Genomic DNA, 23,183 nt, shown 5'->3' with positions numbered 1-23,183 from the left:
AATTGCTCATATAATAACCACCATCATTTTCAAGGCGCTATCTAGGTATATTCATAGAGATGCTTTTGCTGTGACCGTTTCGATTGTATTTGTTCCATTGTCGCACAGTGCAGGCTCCCACGTGAAAGTTGTATTATAGTGTATTCCTAAGAACCGTGGGACCGGCTACTGTTTACTAAATATTGTTCTTCACATTTTCTAATTAATATCCAATTTCAAGAATCACAAGCTGTAACTGATATGATTTGGCCAATATTTTTTACATGTTGTTTTTTATCAGAATATAAACAAATAACTTTAATGTCTTTTTTCTAAGTTACAGCGATCAAAGCTAACCTCTCAATACAGAAAAAAAACAAAAAAACAGAGAGCTTAATCACTTCCTCTATCATTAATATGGCCATATACTTAAAAACACCAAATATAAGTAAATACAAAAAAAAGTACAAACATAAACGTTCAGATCCTGTCAGTCTTCCTTCCTCAATTAGATTTAACATGTCAATGGCGTGCACCAAGGTCTCGCGCCATGAGTACGTAGAGTACCACCATGAACTTGAAAGCAATTTAAATATTACCTACATTGCGTTTTTTTTTTAATTTGACGCATTTGTTATAAAGAATATTTAGTCTTAGTAAAAGTTACGTTTATAATTTAATAGTTCTTGAATTACAAACAGCGTGAAGTTTAATTTAATTTTAACTTATTGTTATCCTCTACTTTACTTAGAAGTGAAAGTTTTAGAATTATGCAAAATAATTCATATTAATCAAAATTCTTCTACGTCATTAAATAAGAAATATGATAAATCCAAGTTTTCATAAATAGTAGGACTGTTTCCAAAAAGGGTTTGAACCGCGCGGGTTTCTATACATTTTCTAACAATGTATTTTTCTTCGCTAAATGTGAAATAATAATTTAAAAATAAAAATACAGGTGTCATTTTACGTTTCGTGTTTACAAAATATCATGACGACCTTGGACGTGTAAAGAATAGACAAAATAACAATAATAACAACAGACAGACATAACGAGGCATTATGTGCGAACAATCGACTCTCACCGTCAGTCGTGACTGCGAACGTTTTACAACGCGATAACAAATCAATACGTATGGGTTACATTTGAAATAATATCTTAATTATGTTCAACAACAATCAATGTCAAGTTTTTTAATATTACTTATAAACATGTGTAAATAAATAAGGATTTTTTCGCAACTTCAAGGTTCATATATAACTCTCTGTTTTCTCCACTTGGAAATATATACTGAGAGGGTTTATCGATCCATAACCTTCAAGTCTACAGTCAAATTATGTTTCGCCACACAAGTGAAAAGTAGAGTGAGTCAATACAACATTTTATATTTATATTACATACGAAAAGATAAAAAAGCCAAGGAAAGACCGATTTTTATTCTATATCTAAACAAAGACTAGCTCTATTTTTAACTACTTTCAATACAACCTTGACAAAAGTGAAGCTAAAATCAAACAAAACGTGATGTAACAGCGACACAGTAGTAAAAAGTATAACATAAATTACCTTCCATTCAGTCGTAACAAAGAAAATGTAATACAAGTAATAAATAAACACTTTACTAAAAATGTCAAAGCCTTGAACGCGACAAGTGTATGACAAAAACTATAAAACTGTACCGTGACTCAATAACTGAAATTGAGCTAATTAGTATCAACAAGGTCTTAATAACAAGTGTCGCTGGATGACTGGTGTATGGGAGTTTGGACTCTATGGCCTTATTAGGCTGTGCTACCTTATTATTATGATAAATGCGTTGGAGCTAGAAGCGCTGTCAGTGTATGGATCTATTCACATTTGAGTGCTATATTTTAGAATAAAAGGTTAATTGACATACCGCAAGATATAGAACAATTTATAAATTGTTGTTATTAATATTTAAAATTGCATTTTCTTTTGTTTACCATCATTAGTGTAGGGTGCTGAGTGAAAGTTAAAATACAATATTCCCTCGGGTGGGAAGCAAATCCACAACCGTCTGCAGTCAGAATTACTCTTACCAAAAGTTAAAACTTAAAAAAATTAAGTCAATTTTAAATTACCTTAACTAACAGTTTGGAATTTTTTTAATGCATTTGTATGTGATCATCAAATAGACCATTGAGTTGCAGTTTCATAACATAAACCAAAATATACATAAAATAATAATGGAAATTAATAAATATAATTTATTGAAATTTCTTTATAAATTAAATTAATTTTAACCAGTAAAATTTCTGTTTATTAAGAACAACATAATATTTATAGGTACACGTTATCTATTCCTATGGAGTGCCTATTATTTTTTATAGGTGTAGATAACTATAGATATCATAATTGGGTAGCGTTTAAAAATAAAGCTAAGAGGAAAAAATAGCTAACTGTATCATAAATACCGCCTTGCTCTACAATTATAATGTAAAAGTAGGCCGGCTCCCAGGACGTGAGCCGTGGCCCGCAAGGTATCAACAATCAAGAGCAATGACATCAGAGGACCCAATTACCAACTATGTACGAATGTAATGTGTTGACAAATGAAAAATAACTGGTCAAGCGCGAGTCGTACACGTAGTCGTACCGAGGGTTCAGTACTAATTTCATAAGTTGATTATAAATTCCTAATGTTAAGATTTATTTGTACTGTAAGTTCTTCCTCCTTACTAAATTTATTAATGTTTAATTCAACGGGAAGTACCATATAGGATTTAATTACGCGGCGCAATTTCATATGCGGCAAAAACAAAGCCTTAACGCTCTTTTATTTGTGTTAACTAAGAAAATTATTTTACTTGTTTTTCAAGGCACTGTAGATATGAATTTCAGCTTGATACCCGTACGTGGTCGAAAGAAAAATAAAGACATCTTATAAGGCTTCTGTTTATTTTGAGGCACGGAACCCTAAAAAATGCCATAAACAAAGCTAAAAATGGTTTGTAAAAAAAATAATGATGCTCGTTAACTTTTTAATACAAAAATGGATTTCATGGTCTATCAGTGCTACGTATATGGGCATAGCAACTGCCACCATACAATGTTCTTTAAGACCTATATAAATTTTAATAATCTTGTAACTAGTGATTTTATAAAGAATTCAAGAAAAAGTAGTAGAAAAGCAATATTGAAAAGGTCAAATTGTAAACTACTTTTGAAACTCGTTGGTAAGTTTTTTAATTTTATTTATTTTTTTCTGTTTTTCCTCATATCTTCAATATCTTAATATTGATAAAATAAATAATATTTCGACTGGCTTACAGATGCTACTTGTTAAATCTCTTCATTAATATGAATATAATCTATGGTTATAAAAATTTACTTTATCTTTGGATAAAATATCGATAATTCTTAAGACGACCTTGTATTTTTTTTCAGTATGGCTTCGTTACCTCTAATGCGTAAGTTCAACAACATCTTATCTTACTCGTAACTCCGAAAAGGTTTTAAAATAACTTGTAAAGTTCATTGAACTTTCTTTCCGTTCCTTTAGTTAGTAATATAAATGTATAAAGAAATGCATATAACCAATATCAAATGTGTGTTGTATCCTGTTTCATGTATTCACTAATACTTTATATTGACTTAGCCCGAAATTACGCAGTATCCCGCATATTGCAGGTTAGGCAAGGGGAACCTGGGAACCTAGTGTTAAGACATTTCCCTTCCTAGCTTTCTGCCGAATTATTGAGTGACGGAACTCAAAGCCACGCTTTGCCTCTCTACCAGTTCGAGGAAAGGTAAATATTACATACTCCATACCCCCAAGTGAGAATCGCACCCACAACCGTCGCGTTTACTGGATGACGCCCCTGCGCAGCAGCAAGGTAATAAAAATGCTAGATAAAAAGCCAATATTTTGTATATTTACCCTGAAACTAAAGCTGAAGCTGTAAAACCTATACTATAATATATAGATATGCCAAACAAAGTTCGCCAGTCAAGTGGGTATTCGTATAATGATCACTCGTCCACGCTACGGTTATCTGCGCTGCGCTGGTTTAGTTTAATGGCCGCTTTGATAACATGCTTTTAAGCTCATCGTGTCATTAAATGTCGATGACTTGATAACTCTTGTGACGTCGGTGCCTGTCCAAATAGTTTATAAATTGTATCTAAAAATAATATAAACAGTATTGTATAGTTGTTAGATTATAAAACAGTTATCGCTAATATTTTTTTTATCCTTTATATTTCTATTAAGAACGGTAGTATGTTCTCAACACACAACTTAATTTTCGAGACATTGGGGATCGAACTCGCAACCTTCATATTTATTCTCAGACATTGTGCCGCTGTGCCATAATAGAGTCCTCATATTAATCTGAAATCAGCATATCACTTATTTGACAAAGATAATTTCTCAAATATATTTTATAATAATAAACACACTTAAAGTGTGTTTTCTAAATAACGCTGCGCTATGTTTTACCCAAATGACGAAAGGAAAATAAATTAAACATTAACATATAATCGAATCCACGATAGCCGAGCTTACAGCCAAATACTTGTATAAATAAATAACCCAACCTTACACCCAAATGTAGATATTAAATGTGGTCAACATGAAGGTCGCGAGTAGAGGAAGGGCTCTGGTCCACAAAATGAGGCCCCGTTACATTCCACCTCGCAAAAACTGTCTAACCAGCCAGGTACGAATCCCGTTGTGGCCAAGATATGGATGTATTAAAGTATTTAGATTTATAGTTTGTTTTTAATATAGCAATATTTTCGGTTATTGTACTTAATATATTATGTAGATATTTTTTTTAACTTAACAAAATCTACTATCGATCGATTTTGATTCGGGGAAATAATTATAGTTTAATGATTTTCCCTTTCCCTGCTTAGGTAGACAAAGTGCGATATTCAATAAAAAAAATATTACAATTGTAATTGAGGAACGGAGTGTCTTAGGACTATAACCCTGCTGTGTGCGGGATAGAGCGTGAAACAGAAAACTGAAACATATATTTTTCTTGTACAAAGATTATTATAAAAACGTCTTCTAAATTATCGCAACTATTTATGTTATTAAATTCAAAGTAAATTATATTCAATGTACCAACTACATCAATTAAAATTCCTAATTTCAGCCGACATTTTTCGTTAGTCGAACGATGTCAAAATGCACATAAAACGGTTACACATATATTTACTTCACTGTTTAAACATATTTAAATATTTCCAACATCGCATTGCTAGCTTACTCCCATTCCTCGTCGTGTGAAATCGCTGTACAATTAAAAGCTTAGGTGGTTACTTCATTAAAAATATAATAATTCTTCCTATTAATTACTTTCAAGACAAATCGCGGCGTTCAGTTACGCTAATCAACGTTCAATTTCTCTAATTTGGGTGGAAAGGACGGAGTGTCTTGACACTAGGACTAGGTCCTAGGACCTAGTCCTAGTGTCAAGACACTCCTTAAAAATGCACTGAATAGATATCGACCAAAAGGTTTTAGTTAACTTTTCCGTCTAATCTAAGCTGTTAAACATATTATTTTAATAATATAACGTATATTGCAGTAATTCGTTACGACTGTTAGATGCAAGAACAAATATACAATTTCTCTTTCACTCGTCAAAGCAATTTTAGTATTTTTATTGGACTTTCTATTTAATACTCTGCGTAGCTTATTACGTATATCCATTGCAATAACAATTGAATAAATATGATAGAGTTTTCAATACTAATAATTAGTTATCTTAACTTAAAAACATTAAAATAGTAGACGGTAATCTAAATGTAAATATGTTTAAAATATACATCGGTCCATAGTATAACACATAAAGAATTATTAAATCTTTAGTTATTAATAATTGAATAAATTCTAAATAAAAACTATTATTAATATAAAAAAACAATCAGTTTCTATGAAGTATCACACGCAATTGGCCGAGTGCTGACCGTCAAACGTATTGCTTCACACGTTGCGTAAGACCGGCCGTTATTGATGAATAGATACTAAGCATTGCGAGCTCGACGCTTAGTTTGTACTTTAATAATTATCAGTTACTTTTTGAGGTCGTCGTGGCGCAGAGGGAGTCTCTGGCTGTAAGGGCGATGGTCGTAAGTTCGATAAGTGCTCGGCGAAATTATAAATTTAAAATATTTTTATTTGCCCGCTGTACACTGCAACTGCAATGTCATGACAAAATTGTGGAAAGTGTTGGATATTGTCTCCATAATAGGCATCCTATGCAAAATGTATATACTTTTTGTTATTCACCTAAAAATTAATACCTAAAGGGAATACAATATACCTATATCTAAAGTTTCTAAGTGGTGAAAGAAATAGTCACAATGAATTATTAATAAATCTTTAAATTAAAATAATAAACATTAAAATATAATAGGTACAAGAAAAAGCAACGAGTCCTCTAGCACGTATAAATATGAGTTATGAGATATAATATAATAATTTTATATACTTTCACTATATCCTTTTGTACATGACTATGTGAACTTACTATATAAATATTAATTATCACTATTAGATACCCATATAAAAAGGGGAAAGTTTATTAAAGTTTCATTCAATATCCGGCAGTATTGCATATATTTATAGGTTTATAAAATAAACATCATATACATTTTATAGCATTAATAAGAACCTAGCGCCCACTCATGGCGCAGAGGCACAAGGCACAACAGTTGTGGATTTGATTCCCACTCGAGGAAAAGAAATATTGAATATTTTTATTTCCTCGCTTCTAGTATTCGTTTTTCTACTTTACTCTTAACACTAGGTACCCTCTGTGTACCATGTTTTATGCGGGATATAGCGTGAAGCTATAAAAAAATAATATAAAGATAATATTTCCAGCAAATGACTCATTCAAAACTAAAACAAATTCACTCAAGCGCAAGCAATATCAATCGAGTATAATTATAATTACCTTGCAACCGCCTCTTAATGTATATATGCAAATTTAATAGTCTGCAAAAAAGAGTAGGTCGTAATTATATGGAATGTCTGTGTGCATGCTAAATTATGTAGTGCATAGCAGTGCTTAGTTCAATATTGTAATTGCTGATTGCGAATTAGAACCTGGACTTACCTATCTAACTGTACAAGGCTTACTTACTATACTATGTTACACAAAATCGTACTAGAATATGGACTCGTGCTATTTTGTTAGCTTCAGAAGTACGGTAAATTAACGTTACAGTGTTTTTAATTTTATTGGGACATTTAAAAAAAAACATTTATTAAGACTTGCTCAAAACATTATAAATAATAGCAAATAATTATAAAAATAATTCAAAGTAGAAAATATTTAAATAAAGAAATAAATAACATTGAAAATATATTGACGAAAGCAAGTCGGTAAAATGAAATTTTGTACAAAAAAACGTATATTTAAAATTGAAAGGTGTAATTCTTTTACGATGAGACGGAAACCGGTTCCTCGGTCCTTGACGAGCGCCGATAAAGAAGGAAAGTTAAAACAACCGACTGAAGTCAAATGATACGTTTATAACAAGTCATCATCAGTTCATCTTGGCATTTTATTGTTGCACCGCTCGCAGCCTCGCTCGATTGGGCTGCGCTATTATGTGTCTTAAATCGCTCTGTCTATTCTATGAAAACCGCATCAAAATCGGTTGTATAATTTGAAGGGTCTTCACGAACACTGTTAAAAGGCGATCTTATATTAAACTAAATGCTATCTTCTGATGTATAATACCTATTCCCAATTTCCGCGAATAATTCGCCTGAAAGAACGAAGTGAGACACTTCGTTCTCCACATTATGTTCCCGCTGGCTACCCTGCTGTGTGCGGGATACAGTGATGATTTCCGATCTGATTTAATTTACATAGCAAAAAAAATGTGACCTAAATTTAGTAAAAATTGCAACTTGTTTTTACATTGCAAATATATGAATGGTAGAGTTTACCTAGTAAAAAGTATGCTACTTCTGTAAAACCACAGTATACATACGTTCACATTCCGTATCAGAATATTTGAATTTTCGCCGGATTTGACCTTAAAACTGCCAATATCGAGTTACTACAATTTAATCGAAAAATAAGTGGTTGATTTTAAAACGTTTCAAGATTCGTATCGTTTTATTTTATGTTCTTGTATTTTTTGTGTAATCAGCTTTCAGTCTTGGGTGGTGACTGACTGACTGTTACCTAAGCTAGTATATTGCCTGTAACTATATCAGTAGACAATTTATTGTAATTATAGGGTCAGATCAAGGTAATTGTATCAGAGTAGTCAAATACTCTGATGAGATGAGAAAAACTTAACTAGAAGAAGCTTTATAAAAACCATAAAAAGCTTATTCAACTAATCTTTTAAGTAACACTTGGTTCAATCATCTCATATGTCATTAAAACTATTTTTAAAAAGTAATGTATTTTTAAAATGCTATCATAAATACAAATAATAAAAATCCACTACAGTGAAAGTAAGTTTCGTACAGCACATGCCAAGAAAAATATTCCAAGCATTCAGATGTAGCTTGAAAAGTCTACTAAAGTTTTATATTTTTATGAAGATTTTTAATAATATAATTTTTTTTATTAATGTTGTTCTTATATTCATATATTTTTGATATGAAATAAGTTATTTTAACCTACGCCACGATAACATCTGAAATAAGGGGATGGCACTTAACCTTAAAACCAACAAGGTCAACAAAATTAAATACATATTTACAAATATAAAAACACAGTTATTTATTCACTGCCATATTTAACTATCTTGGGCTCTAAGCTAGTAATTCACTATTTAATTGAGTTTGCAATGTTCGATACCAAATCCTACATTCATAATAAAATTACAGGAAATACATAGTTTAAGTAATAGTATCTAATGATATTTTATACGACAAAAACAAACAGTTGTCCCGTTACGATACCATTCCGACATTTATATTCAATCAGCAGGAAGCGAACGCGCACTCGTATAACATTAGCTGATGCCCACGCGCCTTTTTGTTTTTATGGGCATCAAAAGTTAATGACAAAATATATCTAAAAGTAGTAATGGAATTAGAACTTACTACGACTATCCCGAAACCAAGCAGTTATATTACAATTAATTACAAGTTTCCATAGTCACGTATTAATTACTAAACATTTTTGATTATACGTAACAACTATTATCCGTATATAATAGTAATTGAACGACTTTATATAGAAGTACGCCATAAAATCATGAAAGTAATTGTGGGCAAAAATCGGACTAAACTAACTATCGGGTCGTTTTGGGTTTGACTGGGGAATTAATTAGATCTATTTCAATATTAAAACGACTATCAACAGATTCTCTATATATACTCAACGCATAGGAGGACGAACACTCCTCCTCTTCTTGTTAATCAATTTTTGAGACATTTCGTGCTAACTGACAGACACTACGACGCGCGTTATGTAATTCCCAGAGTGCCGAAACGGAAATAAGATTAATTCCCTTAAATGAAAATCGAACCCACAACTGTCACGTACAGTCAGGCACCGTACCGCTACGCCACCACGGCCTCTGCAATAACGTATGAAGTTAATAAAAAAACACATCTTACAGCAATGTAACATTCCGTTGCCAGTCAGTTAATAGGTTAGTATTATTTTATCGTCAAAACTAGGCACAAAAACACATTTATAAGCTCGAATCAAGATGAGCTTACATATATCGGCGACAGCGGTCCCGTTACCATCTCGATATAACGGAACGGCAAGTGGACGTGCGGCGGTGCGACGCTTGAGTAAACGATGCACTATGATATACATACAGACTTTTTTGTATATATAAAATATATATATGAGAATGATTGAATTGGATATAAATTATATATACAAGCACCAGCGTTGTCAGACGACCCGATGTTGGCGGGGCCGTACATCCCGATTTTTAGCCCAAAATTCAAATCTCGTTCCGGGACAATCCCAATTTTTACGGATTATTACACGTACTGTAAGAAATCTTTTTTTATTTCCATTTTTAGTTACGCACTGACAATTTCATACAAATACAAAATAAGTATAATAGTAAGTTATGTATACACCTACCCTACATGGTACACCAAAACAAGTAACAAAAGCAGTTTTTCAATGAAGAAACCATTTCATATTGACATAATCAACAACAAGACCTATTTAAAACAATAGCTATATCTATATTACAATATACAAAGCTATCACTTCCTTGCAATTCAACCTACTGACATTTGTACAGCGAGTACAAATGGGCGGGCTATCAAAGGAAATGCTACGTGACGTTGAGAAACGGTCGGTTTTCTCAATAAACCTGTTATGCCCAGGGCTACCCGCGAGTGACCACACGCAGCTCTTCTATATTATAACAATTTACCTTAAATAAGTTAAGAGATTGTTTTTTAAATAGTTACTTTTGTTGTGAATACTTTTAATAAGTTATTATGTAGATTAAATCTAAATATCTTCGGCATGGAGACTTTCGCGTTAAAACTCTCTGTGATTCATTCCTGTATATTTTAGTTACGTAGTGATTCTTATTTTAATATTAGAAATATATTTATCAGGATAATGTTAAGTCTATTAAAGTAATAAAAAAATGATCATATGTAGGTTTATAATAGGATATATGAAACGTGTATTTTACTCCACTGTCGATATTACCCCAAGGTAAAATTCAAAAAAGCAAGGTTGTCAGTTAAAATATCATAAATATATTTGTTTATATTCACCAAAAACAACAGAATATGCATATTATATGATAATTGGGTTGCTATTATTTTGCTTATAAGTGTGTTTTATTTATAATTCGCATTCGTTAAATTTAAATCATTATAAAGTATTCCCGCAGCACAAATATACTATAGAGAAACTAGTGTTAAGACACTACGTATCCCACGCGTTAAGTGAGATTACGTGTTCAGTGGCGGAAATTAATGCCGCCCTTTGGCGTCTTACCTGCCCTCTTCTTATTCATGCTCCCGAGTGGGAGTCAAACTCACAACCGTCGCGGTTTTAGACATTGCCGCTGCTCCATGACGGCCTCTAATAAATATTATTAATATTAATTATAAAATATAAAATATGGCCCAACCCTGTAACCATGCGAAATACCTGTACCAAGGTTGTCACAGAAAGTGCGATCGGATCAACAATTGATTAATAGAAAATATTTTGCTTTTCGATATTGATTTATGCGTTTCTATCTTACACGTTTAATGGCGATAACAGATAATTTATTATAAGGAATTAAGACGTTTCAAATGAATGTAGTTATTTTATTTATTTATCTATACTGTGAGGGGTAAATCTAAACATTAAGAAGTCCAGTTCTTCTCAGAATTATTAGTATAGCCATATCAGAAATACATATAAAAAATGAAAAGTAACTAAATTCAAACTCACATGTATGTACTTGTTGTTTTACGGAATTACAACTATTTTATAAACAACATGTTATTAAATCATGAATACAACAAACAACAGAAAACTAGGCTTGCCCTAATAAGAAAACGTCGGGACGCATAAAAATCTTGTCAATTGTAAACATAAACATACAGAAATGCTCAATTGTCATTGTTGCTATAAAGTATAAACTAGCTGATTCGGAATTCGTAGAACGTAAACGATTCTAAGGCTTCGCGTTTCCTGTATGACGACATTTTTATACGATTATAAGTAGAAACTTACGGATTAAATCATGTCATATAAAAATATATATTTATTTACACAATTAACCTAGGTAGGTGCTAACCTTTATTATAATCTTTAAAAAATAATATAATAAAAAAAATTAAAAACACGCTTTTAACATACATTAAAAAGTACAAAAAAAAATATTAAATAGAGTGGTTTAATTATATTAGTAACATTTGAAGAGGTGCACTATTAAGATCCTGGTAAAAAGATGAATTATTATTATTTTTCTTTGTAATATTACAAGGAAAATTAATATTTATTTAAATACAAAAAAAAAACATTAACAAAACCTCTCGATATAATTAGACAAACCAACCTAAAGCCGATACGTTACATTACATACATATGTAAGTGTACATGAAAGCGACATTTTAATATATTGACTTTAGAGGTACAGTACCGAGTTCGGTCTTAGAATGCGGCGTGTAGTGCAAGTGTGACGAAATGCATCCACAACTGACGCGCGACGTCCTCGTGACGAAATAAGACGTGATAACCAAAGGAATTGTGGTTAAGGAAAATAAACCTCGTTTAGGATATCTATCATTGATTTACTGTGAAATTATTTTAGAGAAGGTAAATATTTTTTTCTTTTCTATTTTTTTGTAACTTCTTGCTTTATAGTAGGAATGCCAGAGGGAACCTGGAAATCTAATGTTAAAACATTTCGCCGCGTTTTGCCTCGCCAGTCGCGTTTACCATCACAAGCTTGTGCCCCTGCGCCAATATTAGCCTCTTTTCTATTATAAAGCAATTACAATAGAAATATTAAAAAATATATATTAACTTAACAACATTTTATAATTATAAGCTTGTAATTTTTTTATATTACTGAAGTATATATTATTGGGTTTTTGAGTAAAATATATGACCGAAAATCGAAAATTTCATGCAAACACGACACAATTGCTCCACCGATTACGATAAACCTTTGTTACGATAACTTTGTGCGTTTTATACGTTTTAGAATGATAACACAATCAGTATATATATGCATATCGAAATCAAACAAGTGTATCGATAGCCTCATTTAAACAGACAAGTGCTTACAATTAGACGTAATCAAAAACTGGGGAAATATATAGAAAATATTAATTTACCTAATTCTACTTGTATTGTATAAATTATTTATATTACAGTTTACAATAATATAACTTATACATTATAATTACACATAGGCTTAAATTTATATTTATATATCTGTAATTTGGATATAATATTACAATTAAATAGAATTGTCAAAATCTCCCAACAGAGATGCTAACAACATAAATAAGTTATAATAAGCCTTTAAGAATTTCGATGTAGCTTGATAATAACGTTTGGCTAGGCGGTCAGAATGCTTGGACGGCTTCCAAGAGGCACTGGTTCAAATCCCGCGACGTTTAAATTTTTATACGTTTTCTAAAAGGTAGTTTCCTAAGTATGATAAAATACTTTTCTTTAATATTAAGTTTTGTTCTACATACTTAGTATTATCGTGACCTAGAACTTTACAAAGTAATTAGGCTGTTCTTCATTTTCACGCAAATAGTGAGAAGATAAGATCTATTCTCAGCTCATTAGGCGACGGAATCCGGCGCCACAATTTAACTACTAAGACATTCACCCAAATCAGATTTGAATCCACAAAGCCTGTGCTCCCGCTTTTCCAATTTGAAACGCCTCAATCTTTTTTTTTCACTTTCAAGTAATTAAATATTACCTTCATAATGATTATCTTCATCGTCATTATTGTGTGCAGTGCTGATCTGGCGGCATAAGTCTTCATATTCGGCCCAATAAGCAGCCAGGGCTGCAGGATCTGGCGCCCGAGGCAGAGACATGTGGACTTCTGGTGATTCCTAGAAAGAAAAAATAAAACATTAGTAAAATGAATATATTAAAGAAAGCAGAGCTGTATTTCGTATATACCAGAGTGGAGAGAGAGAGAGATAGATTCTAGAGAACGCTGAGATACTCAATTTTTGAGACGTTACTTGTTGGGTGCGAGAAAATAAAAGTTATTCACTCCGCGAGAGAAAATAGAATCAATACCCGTCGCATTTACAGTCACTTGTCCGACTGCGCTACGACTACTTCTTATTACTTAAACGATATATTAATTAACTAAAATCAAGGCAATACTTATTGTATGTTGCAATTTACAAAAACATAAGTCCATATCACAATTTCTAAGAAACGAATTAGGTACTTTCAAACAGAATGACCTTAATAAAAATATTAAAATTAAATATTAAAAAAACGCAAATTAATAAAGATTTGAAATCAGTAACGATAATATATAAAATGAAATATAAAGCAAGTTTTATGATTGCTATCAATGTACAGTATTAAGGGTACGTGCACAATTACATATATTAGAATACAATATACTTATATTAGTGTATATATTATATTAAAATATATTTATCAAAGATAATAAATTATATTATAATTTATTATGAATTCAATTTGGTTTCTGATGGGTTTAAAAAATCATTGAGTTATGTCATACCAAGGTTTGAACTTACCTTGGTATGATGTATTCAATGGGTGTGTTAGATTTTGTACAACAATGTTGATCTTTTGTCACCTTTTGAAGAGATGACCCAATGATTACAATTTTTTTGAAATTTCTCAAATAGTATATGAAATAATGATTAAACCGACTTTAAAGAATAAGAGGTTGTCAGTTTGCCGTGTATGTTTGTGATGTTTTTGATATTGAATAGTATTTGAGTATGACGATTTATTTATCAGCTTCTTAAATATTTCTTCCTAGTTTAAGTGCGCGTTGAAAATCTCATCTGTGTGTACGGTTAGTCCACAAATTTCTCGGAAACTAAAAGTCATATCGAGATTATTCTTTCCTGTTTAAACGTGGTAAATCTGTAGGTGTATCGACATGGGGAACAGAACAAATTTTATCAAAATTGGTCTACTAGTCTTTGATGAAAGTGTATTTGAATTTAGTCTAATCTTTTTAACAAAAAATATTTTATAATATTAATTATCAACACTCAAACATTATTATTACTTCATCTATATATATAAAATCGAAAGGTCACTCACTCATCACGAAATCTCAGAAACTACATGTGCTAGGAATCTGAAATTTTGCATAGGAGTTATTTATAGGACGTAGGTGCTCGCTAAGACGGGAATTTGCAATATTCGACTTCTAAGGGGTTGTTTTTGGGGTCAAAAGTTTGTATGAAACTTCGTTACTACAAATGCTACGAGTCTCAAATTTTGCATAGACGTCACTAGGACGTAGTCATGGAGAAATTAATAATAACATAGTACACGCGGGTGTAACCGCGAGCGGGCCGCTAGTATAACATAAAGCAATATCACTTGTCAATCGAGGTCGCACCGCGCAGCCTCTCGATGTGCACCGGCCCTAATAGATAAACACACAATGAGGAGACCAAAACGCGATTGTGAAACATTACACTCCCAACTAAGAGACAATGCCATCTGATGAAATACAGTTCGTTTAATATAATTATATTATAGTTATATTCAGTGATTATGTAGTTGCATATGACTGGGAGTTTTATTTATATTTTTCTTGATTTACGCTGTATCCCGCATATATAGCAAGGAGACAGAGGGCTAGTGTCAAGACACTCCACGACATCCCATGCACTACCATTTTCTTGCAAAATTGCGTGCTGGTAGCGGAACTCGACGTTGTGCTTTGTTTTCTTATAAAATCGAAGAAATGAATATATCTATTTCCCCCCAGTGAGAACTGAACAGTTCACAATCAGACGCTCTACTGCTCTTCCTATATGGGTACCTATATCACCTCCTAAAATAGAATGTCAGAGTATATTACAAAATAAGCTAAGCGATTGGAAATTAGATTTCAATATATAAAAAAAAAATTCCCACATTGCCTCACATCCTTTTGACAGGCAACAACATCATTACCGTCTTAAATGATTAAATATATAACCTTAGGCCAACACTGATTTCCCAATAATACCTGTACTATCCAAAGACCTTCAAAATCAACATGAAATGCGGCTCGAGAAGAGATAATCAAGTCGGACACACCTCTGTGTGCTAAGTACGAGCACAGAGCTATCAGCATATAATATCGTCGTACAAATAACGTTCACAAGGCCAGTGATTAAAGCCGACTGTCTACTTAATGTGTTAATTATGTATGAAAATGACAACAGCATATTCGTATTAATGCTTGTAGGTGATGTGATAAGGATTTTTGTAAATTGTAGAAATATAGCAGAGTAGTCAGAGGAAACCTAGTGTTAAAACATTCCGTTGCCATTAAGACACTTTCCGCCAAATTCTGAAAGCATCGCGTGTTAAGTGGTTTAACTTAACGCCACGCTGTGCCTCGATACCAGAGCGAGGACTTGATGATATGAAATATTTCTTTTCCTCGAGTGTTTTTGTGCCCTGCGCCACAACCTGTTACATATAAAGACTAAATAAAAAAATAATGTTAATATTAATTTTTCGTTAAAATCAATAACATTTTCCTATTACTCAATCATAACGTCTTATTTAAGTGTTTTCGAGTGGACTCTCAACCTTATATTAAAATCAGTATAATTTCAATGTTAATTTGGTAATTTAACAACGCAACGAATTCTTGCACTCAAAGGAGTGGTTCAATTTATAATTCGACGTTGTAAACGACATTGAAATGTTTAAATAACCTATAAATTACGTTTTATGTTTGAAAATTCTATTGCCTGACAAATGCGCTCTATAAAAAAAAACATTATTTAAATATTTCGGGGCCACGCATGGCTGAGGTGTAAAATAACGTTACCTTAGAATCTACACTAATCTATACTTAATATTATAAAGCTGCGAGTTTGTTTGATTGAATGCGCTAAACTCGGGAACTTCTGGTTCAAATAAAAAATGTTTGTTATGTCATATAGTCCATTTATCGAGGAAGGCTATACATAACATAGCGTTAATAGTTTCGATATAACCCACTGCACCTGCACTGCACTATGGTTAGAGTTACGACACTCGAGTTGACGAACTTAGAATGAGTCTTGTGTCAGACATAACTTTTAGTTACTTCCCTCTGACCACTCAGGCGTAACCACAGGAAAAGTTAGGAATACATACATAAGTACGTAAAACTTACTATATTATTGTAGTTACTAAGTTTATAATATTAAGATTAACATTATTATAAACATTTTGATATAACTATATTTTTTTGATGTTTTTACCATACAAAATCATACTCTGATAAGATACATATATGTCTATATATTCTTATCTTTATTTAGAAATATATCAATTCCCCGCTGTAGTAAACAAAGCACGACGTTGAGCTCTATCACTCAACACCTCATGTTTTGAAAAATTGGGTTAATGTCTACATACATGTATTTAGAATGTAAATACACATTCATATGAATGAATGAACAACAAAGAAAAAACAATATTAGCTTACAGTTCCATTAAAATGTACTATAATATCTTTTATATCAATATACATAAGTATAAATTTGTAATGCATTTTTATTTTCGTGAATCAACCATTGACGCATTTATATAACAGTTGTTTGACAAGTTTAATTAATAAAATATTTATCCATACCTATATTATAAATTCGAAAGTAACTCTGTCTGTCTGTCTGTCTGTCTGTCTGTCTGTCTGTCTGTCTTTTCCGCAATCAGGGCCAAACCGCTAATTTAATTGTGATAAAATACTCATATAGAGATACTTGAGGGTCCCGGGATGAACATAGGATACTTTTTTTTTCTCAAGTTTGTAATATTTTCGATATATACCAATATATTAAAATAATTAATTTGACAAGGAATTTATTCCGCCATGTTAATAACAATCGTCGCTACGCGTTGCTAAGCAACGGCTTGCAAAGTTTGCTGTTTTAAGAAAACGTCACCCACAGTGAGTTTGCTTAATGCATACATGGTGCGCGCCGATATAGATTTATACAAATCATTAACAAAAATTAGATGATTTCTATAATTTGATATTCATCCTTATGAAAATAAATATAATAGTCACTTTTAGCATTTCATCTAGATGGAAATTATAATTTACTGTATAACATTCTAATAAATAATTAAGATGTGACTGATTCCAAATGACCTAGCCTTCGGGCGGCATAATATGAGTATGACCGACGCGAACGGGCAGATGACTTTGATGATTTTGTAAATTTTTATAGATTTTCGAATTACTATTATTTTTTATGTAATTATTTGCTGCTTATAATTAATTTATCTCAGTTCGGTTATCTATACCGATGTTATACACTTAAAATATCGTAATTTTAATCATTTGAGATTTTATTTAATATTGTTCGCAAAAATTAATAATTATTTAATATAGAAAAATGTTTAGTACGCGCGCACAGCAAACTTTAGGTTTTTTTTTCTAATATTAAGAATTTCCTTTAGTTACTTTTACTTCTTTGGTTTGTTCATTTCGGTTACTCAGATATTTTTTTATTATTTTTATTTTTCAACTTATTTTAATGATTTAGGCTTATATTTTCGCGGGCGTAGCCGCGTCCGGGCCCACTAGTTAATTATATATTGTATCTGTAATCTCTTACCTGTTACAATAACGATGAATTGGACCATGTTTTCAATAGAAATAATTTAATAAAACAGGAACCTGGCACCTACTAGAGAGAATTAATAAAACTGGAAAAATTGCTTAACTAGGTGATGTACCAATGCTAGAGAGATGTGCACCTATAAAATAAAATGAGTTGACATATCTAAGTAGTAAAGTATTTTGTAATTTAAATACGTTGCTCTTACAATTGTCGAAAGGAAATGCATTATACGATGTGCATCTATTTAAGTTCATTGTTTTAAAACATAGGAACACGACATCCCCATCCTGTGTCATTTCCGTACAAAACGATATTTACTTCATCAGTCTACAGAACAGTCCATTAAAATGCAACTGAAATGAATTAATGAGTATGAAGAATAGAAGATCATATAGTAGAATACTAGACCTATTGTAGTAGGTTTCTGGAATTGATTGATAGAATAACGATTCCTGCTTGAAACTATTATTATTATTTGATTCCTAAATGCCTCATTTCTCCAATTGAGCATTGAACCCACTACAATCACGTCCAAAATTTATATTAGTTAGTTATATTACAACGGACTCATGAATCTTTTTTGATTATATAGACATTATTTAGAGTATAAATCGAACCCAAAACTATCCAGTGTAGATACAGTCAGAAATGATCGAATTCAACCACGATCGCGTCGAAGTTATTTTATCGTTGATTTAACAATGTGCGATTTCCAAACGATTTGAATATAAAACGTTCCACTGAAGGTGAATGTCACAGTTTCCAAGAAGGTTCCGGGTCACTATTGAAATTTATCTGTCTATAACTAGGCCCAAATATCCGCTTTAGTTTTCACTTGTATAAGCATCTTTATATGGTCTTTAAAGTAGTGTTATGTTAAAACTTTCAATATTTATCTTAACTATCTATAGGTTACATTATATTAAAGCATTATAAGGTCTTTTTATGTCAATTCATATTATTGGTAGGGTTCGAATTCTCTGTTTGGAGCCTGTACAAGCAACAGTCAAATAAAATTATAACTTCTGTTTAAATTAAACAAGATTAATTAGAAAATCACGTCTTAGTTTTTAAAATTGCAGATCTTTGAATACTTAAATGAATAATGTTAGATCACGAGTGAGTCCATCGGTGTGGATATTTGACTGGCATTACGGAATGCGATGAGTTGAACCGCTGGAACTCAACGCACTCTTACGGCACTGCGTTATACTCTTTTCAATTGCATTCTATACAATGTATATTTAGTGGCGTAACTCAACACTGCACTATGTCTTACTTAAATTAAGATTTATTCTATTTTTGAAACAATTTGAACCGGATGTGTATCTCGAAATTTTTATCTTAGGTGTATGCGTGATGTCACCCGGCGCCTGATTCACTATCAAGAATACAGGAGATTAAGTTCACTTCAAATTGGAATGTATCCTGTAAGTAGGTACTGAATCATCTTAAAAGACAATAAATATGCAATATAACCTTTCGAGGCCGCTTTACGCTTTATATGTGAATATTTTAGTTAAAGTAAATGGTTTATATTAGTTTTATTAAATCATATTTTTATTCTGTGAATAATAACATCATTATATCTAATGATATTCTGTCAGTCTCTCTTATGCATTATTCTGGCTGTCGCTTTCATATACCTACATTGTTATCTCGAGTCAATATAATTTTTAATAAATTGTTACTGTTTTCACTTTACACATCAGGCTGGAAGAAATAATTTCATTGTTTTTCTGTCTTTCTGTTTTAATTTTTTATTATATGCTATTTATCCCGAGTCTCGAGTCGAAATCGCAGCCACGATTGTTACGTTTACAGCCGCCCTTGTCCTTTTATAATATTTAAAGTATTTAATAAAAAAAATATTTATCTATATATTGAGCATTTATTTTGACACAGGTTAAATATAATTAAAATATTAAGGAGTAAATAATTATACTAAATATATAATTTTAGACATGAGCAAAATTTAGAAAAACACACAAGAGCTACCTGTTTATTTGATCAGTCAAAACATTTAAATGACATCATCTGTTCATAACCAATTTTGACACGCAGTTGATCGATTGTATCGATATTACGCAGGCGCTTATCATATTGGATGTCTCAGCATATGCCAAATGTGAAAATCTTAATTACATAACCATTTGTATTGAGACAAATGATTGATAATGTCGTTGAGGTTGACATTATATTTATACTAATATTACAAACTTTTATTTGATAACAAGCATTAACCTCTGGCCTCGTTCGAATCGAAAACATATTTTTGTGATGTTTTTTGTGTTCATTTTTCGAGGAAGTTTTTTGGCTATAGAACTACGTTATTCACATCTATAACGAATTCGAAACTGTATTCTGTACTATACGAGTATGAAATAAAATTTTGAATTTTTATTACACTTTCCAATGGTATAAAAATTTACAAGTACCTACATAACGACTAAAACGGGTTTAGCAGGATTATACTATAAGCCGACGATATGATAAGAATGTGAACCAATGTTAACTATCTACTTGTCTTCTAAGTTTTACAACAATCGGGGAAGTGACATAATGCTCATATTTTGCAATACCTACTATCCAAAAACGAGCGCAATTATATCTAATTACATACATATCTTATTTAAGTGGGTGTTTTAATTAAAAAAAAAACCGCCTTTCACAGGAAGATAATTAAAATTGTTTTGAAATTGAAAGTGATTTACAGTTTAGGCTGACTTGAAATGTAGCATCTTCTCGTTATTTGTTTAAAAGAGTCATACTTCTATCAATTATACAATTAATCGAATATAATTGATCGAAGGAGTCAAATGTCCAAATTCCTCCATTTTATAACAGCGATTAGCGAGTTCATCCAATCATCCATATATTACTTTAGATGGCATTGAAAACATTTTTTTTTCAACTAGAATCACCCTTGCTACTAAAATTTAAAATATTTTTTTACTTCTTTATCGATTAATCGATACTGTTAATAAAACTATTATATTTTTAACATTTTTAAGTAGATTCCACACTTAGGAAAGGAAAACACTTTTACATAACGTATAAAAATTTTATTACCATTTTCTAAAAAAAGTATTTCCCTACAATAACTCCCACACATTGTTTCAACTTCCTAAGTTCTGTGGAAGCGTAATTAATAAAGATTGCAGGAAATAAGAGGCTCAATAAGAACGCCGTTACACAGTTTACGCAATGGACAAATTATGATTAGAATACATATGTATGAGTTATGTAACGCTAGAGAAGTGTACTTTCATTTTAAAATAAATATTTGTTATTTTCTGTTGTAATTTAAATTGAGCTACATTCTATTTATAGGCTAAGACAGAGAAAAATTAGTGATGTGTTATTACTTTTTAGGGCTCCGCACCAAATGGGTAAGATAGCCTATTACTAAGACTTTGCTGTCTGTCGGTCCGTCAGTCACTAGCCGTGAACTACTTCATGAACCGCGATAGTTTTCACAGATGATGTACTGTTTCCGCTATTAAAAAAATACTAAAAAACAGAATAAAATGAATACTTAAGAGCCACTCGCCGCCATTTTAATAATGACATGTCAGGTAGCGGAACCTTACAATATTGTATAATGCTTGTTATCTGCTGCATGAGTTATTAAATTACAAATGCTATCGTAGTACGAGCGTCTACATCTAGTCTTTTACTCGTATTACAAGATAATGCATATACATAATGAGATTTCCTTTACATTTACATCACTTGTTATTATATATTATACCAGTCGTCGCTTATTATTTTGTTTGCGTGGACTTTAGAATGTACCTGTAATTTTAGAACCTAAGTACATGCTAAATTAAAACTTTTTACAATTAGTTACTTGTGCCTTGTCTGACAGTAACGGAACAGTTTTATATATGCATATAAAAATATATCCTTTTAAACTTAAAACTAGCATCTATAAGAATGTGTTTCCGAATAATTAAAAAAAATATATATATAAATAAATGACAATATAAATGAATGATTTTCATATCTCTTCGATATCGTAAAATAATCAATGTTAAGTATTACAATGAAGTACCTTAATTTAGATTTTGTAATAGCAGCATAATCTCTATGGAACTGTTAAATCACCAAAATAACACCTTTTAAACAAAGTGAAGCGTAAAATAAGGCGGTCGTTGCAAAAGTCATTCGAAGCCTACTAAACTATTATTATCTAAGGAATTGTAAAAAAATGACTTACAATGGTTGTGCAGTGTCGTGGATTCAAATCCAGGCAGAAATTGTTTTATTAAGAATATCACAATAGAATATGAAAATTGAAATAACTTTTTGGGAAGAATCAAGTCTAGAAAATAAGATATCGATCTTAATCTAGATTTGCTTATGTAACAGTGAAAGTTGTATATAATAAAATATATCATAATGACGACGCCTTTTACTTTTAATATAATACTGAATGTAAATGAATTTGACATATGCATATCCAATTTATTTACAGTTTAAATGTAAAAAAAAAAAAACTATAAGAAACAACAACAACAACAACTTAAAATGGATTTTTTATGTATATTTTTTATAAAATAGACAATGTGTTTACAATTTATCTATTAAATAGGTTCTGGCTCTGTACCTCCATTATCTGTTTCTTCCAAAATTAAATATCGTAATATTCTTGTTAATAAAATCAGTCAATTACATATGAGATAATTAATAGAAGTAAAATATATATATTAGGTAAGGTAAGATTTTTTGTTTAAACTTTTGCGAAATATACTTAATTAAAAAAAATGTTCAGTTGATAAATAAATTTTAATTAAATATTTTTTTTCATTAAAGTTATACAAAATGATTTATTTTTCTTAAAATTATATAAAACGTTCTACATGGGCCGCATTTTGAACTACACAAGATGAAAAGAAAAGACCGAATAATCAGAATAGCTGATCAAAAAAAAAAGAT

At 31.2% G+C, this 23,183-nt stretch overlaps 1 protein-coding gene across 2 annotated transcripts in view; it reads right to left on the bottom strand.

Annotated features, from left to right (window-relative positions):
* conu (Rho GTPase-activating protein conundrum) overlaps positions 1-23,183 on the bottom strand; it is an 82,522-nt gene that overhangs the window by 33,401 nt on the left and 25,938 nt on the right. For both annotated transcript variants that reach the window (XM_085192165.1, XM_085192166.1), the window contains one exon: positions 13,370-13,508. In XM_085192165.1, the coding sequence (XP_085048291.1) occupies positions 13,370-13,508 (139 nt within the window). The remainder of the gene's footprint in view (positions 1-13,369; positions 13,509-23,183) is intronic.

Source organism: Heliconius melpomene, chromosome 10 (assembly GCF_056956725.1).
Source record: "Heliconius melpomene rosina isolate 202511_hmr_F chromosome 10, ASM5695672v1, whole genome shotgun sequence".
NCBI lineage: Eukaryota > Metazoa > Arthropoda > Insecta > Lepidoptera > Nymphalidae > Heliconius > Heliconius melpomene.
Note: the sequence above shows the minus strand (reverse complement) of the source record. Positions and strands in the feature narration are given on the sequence as shown.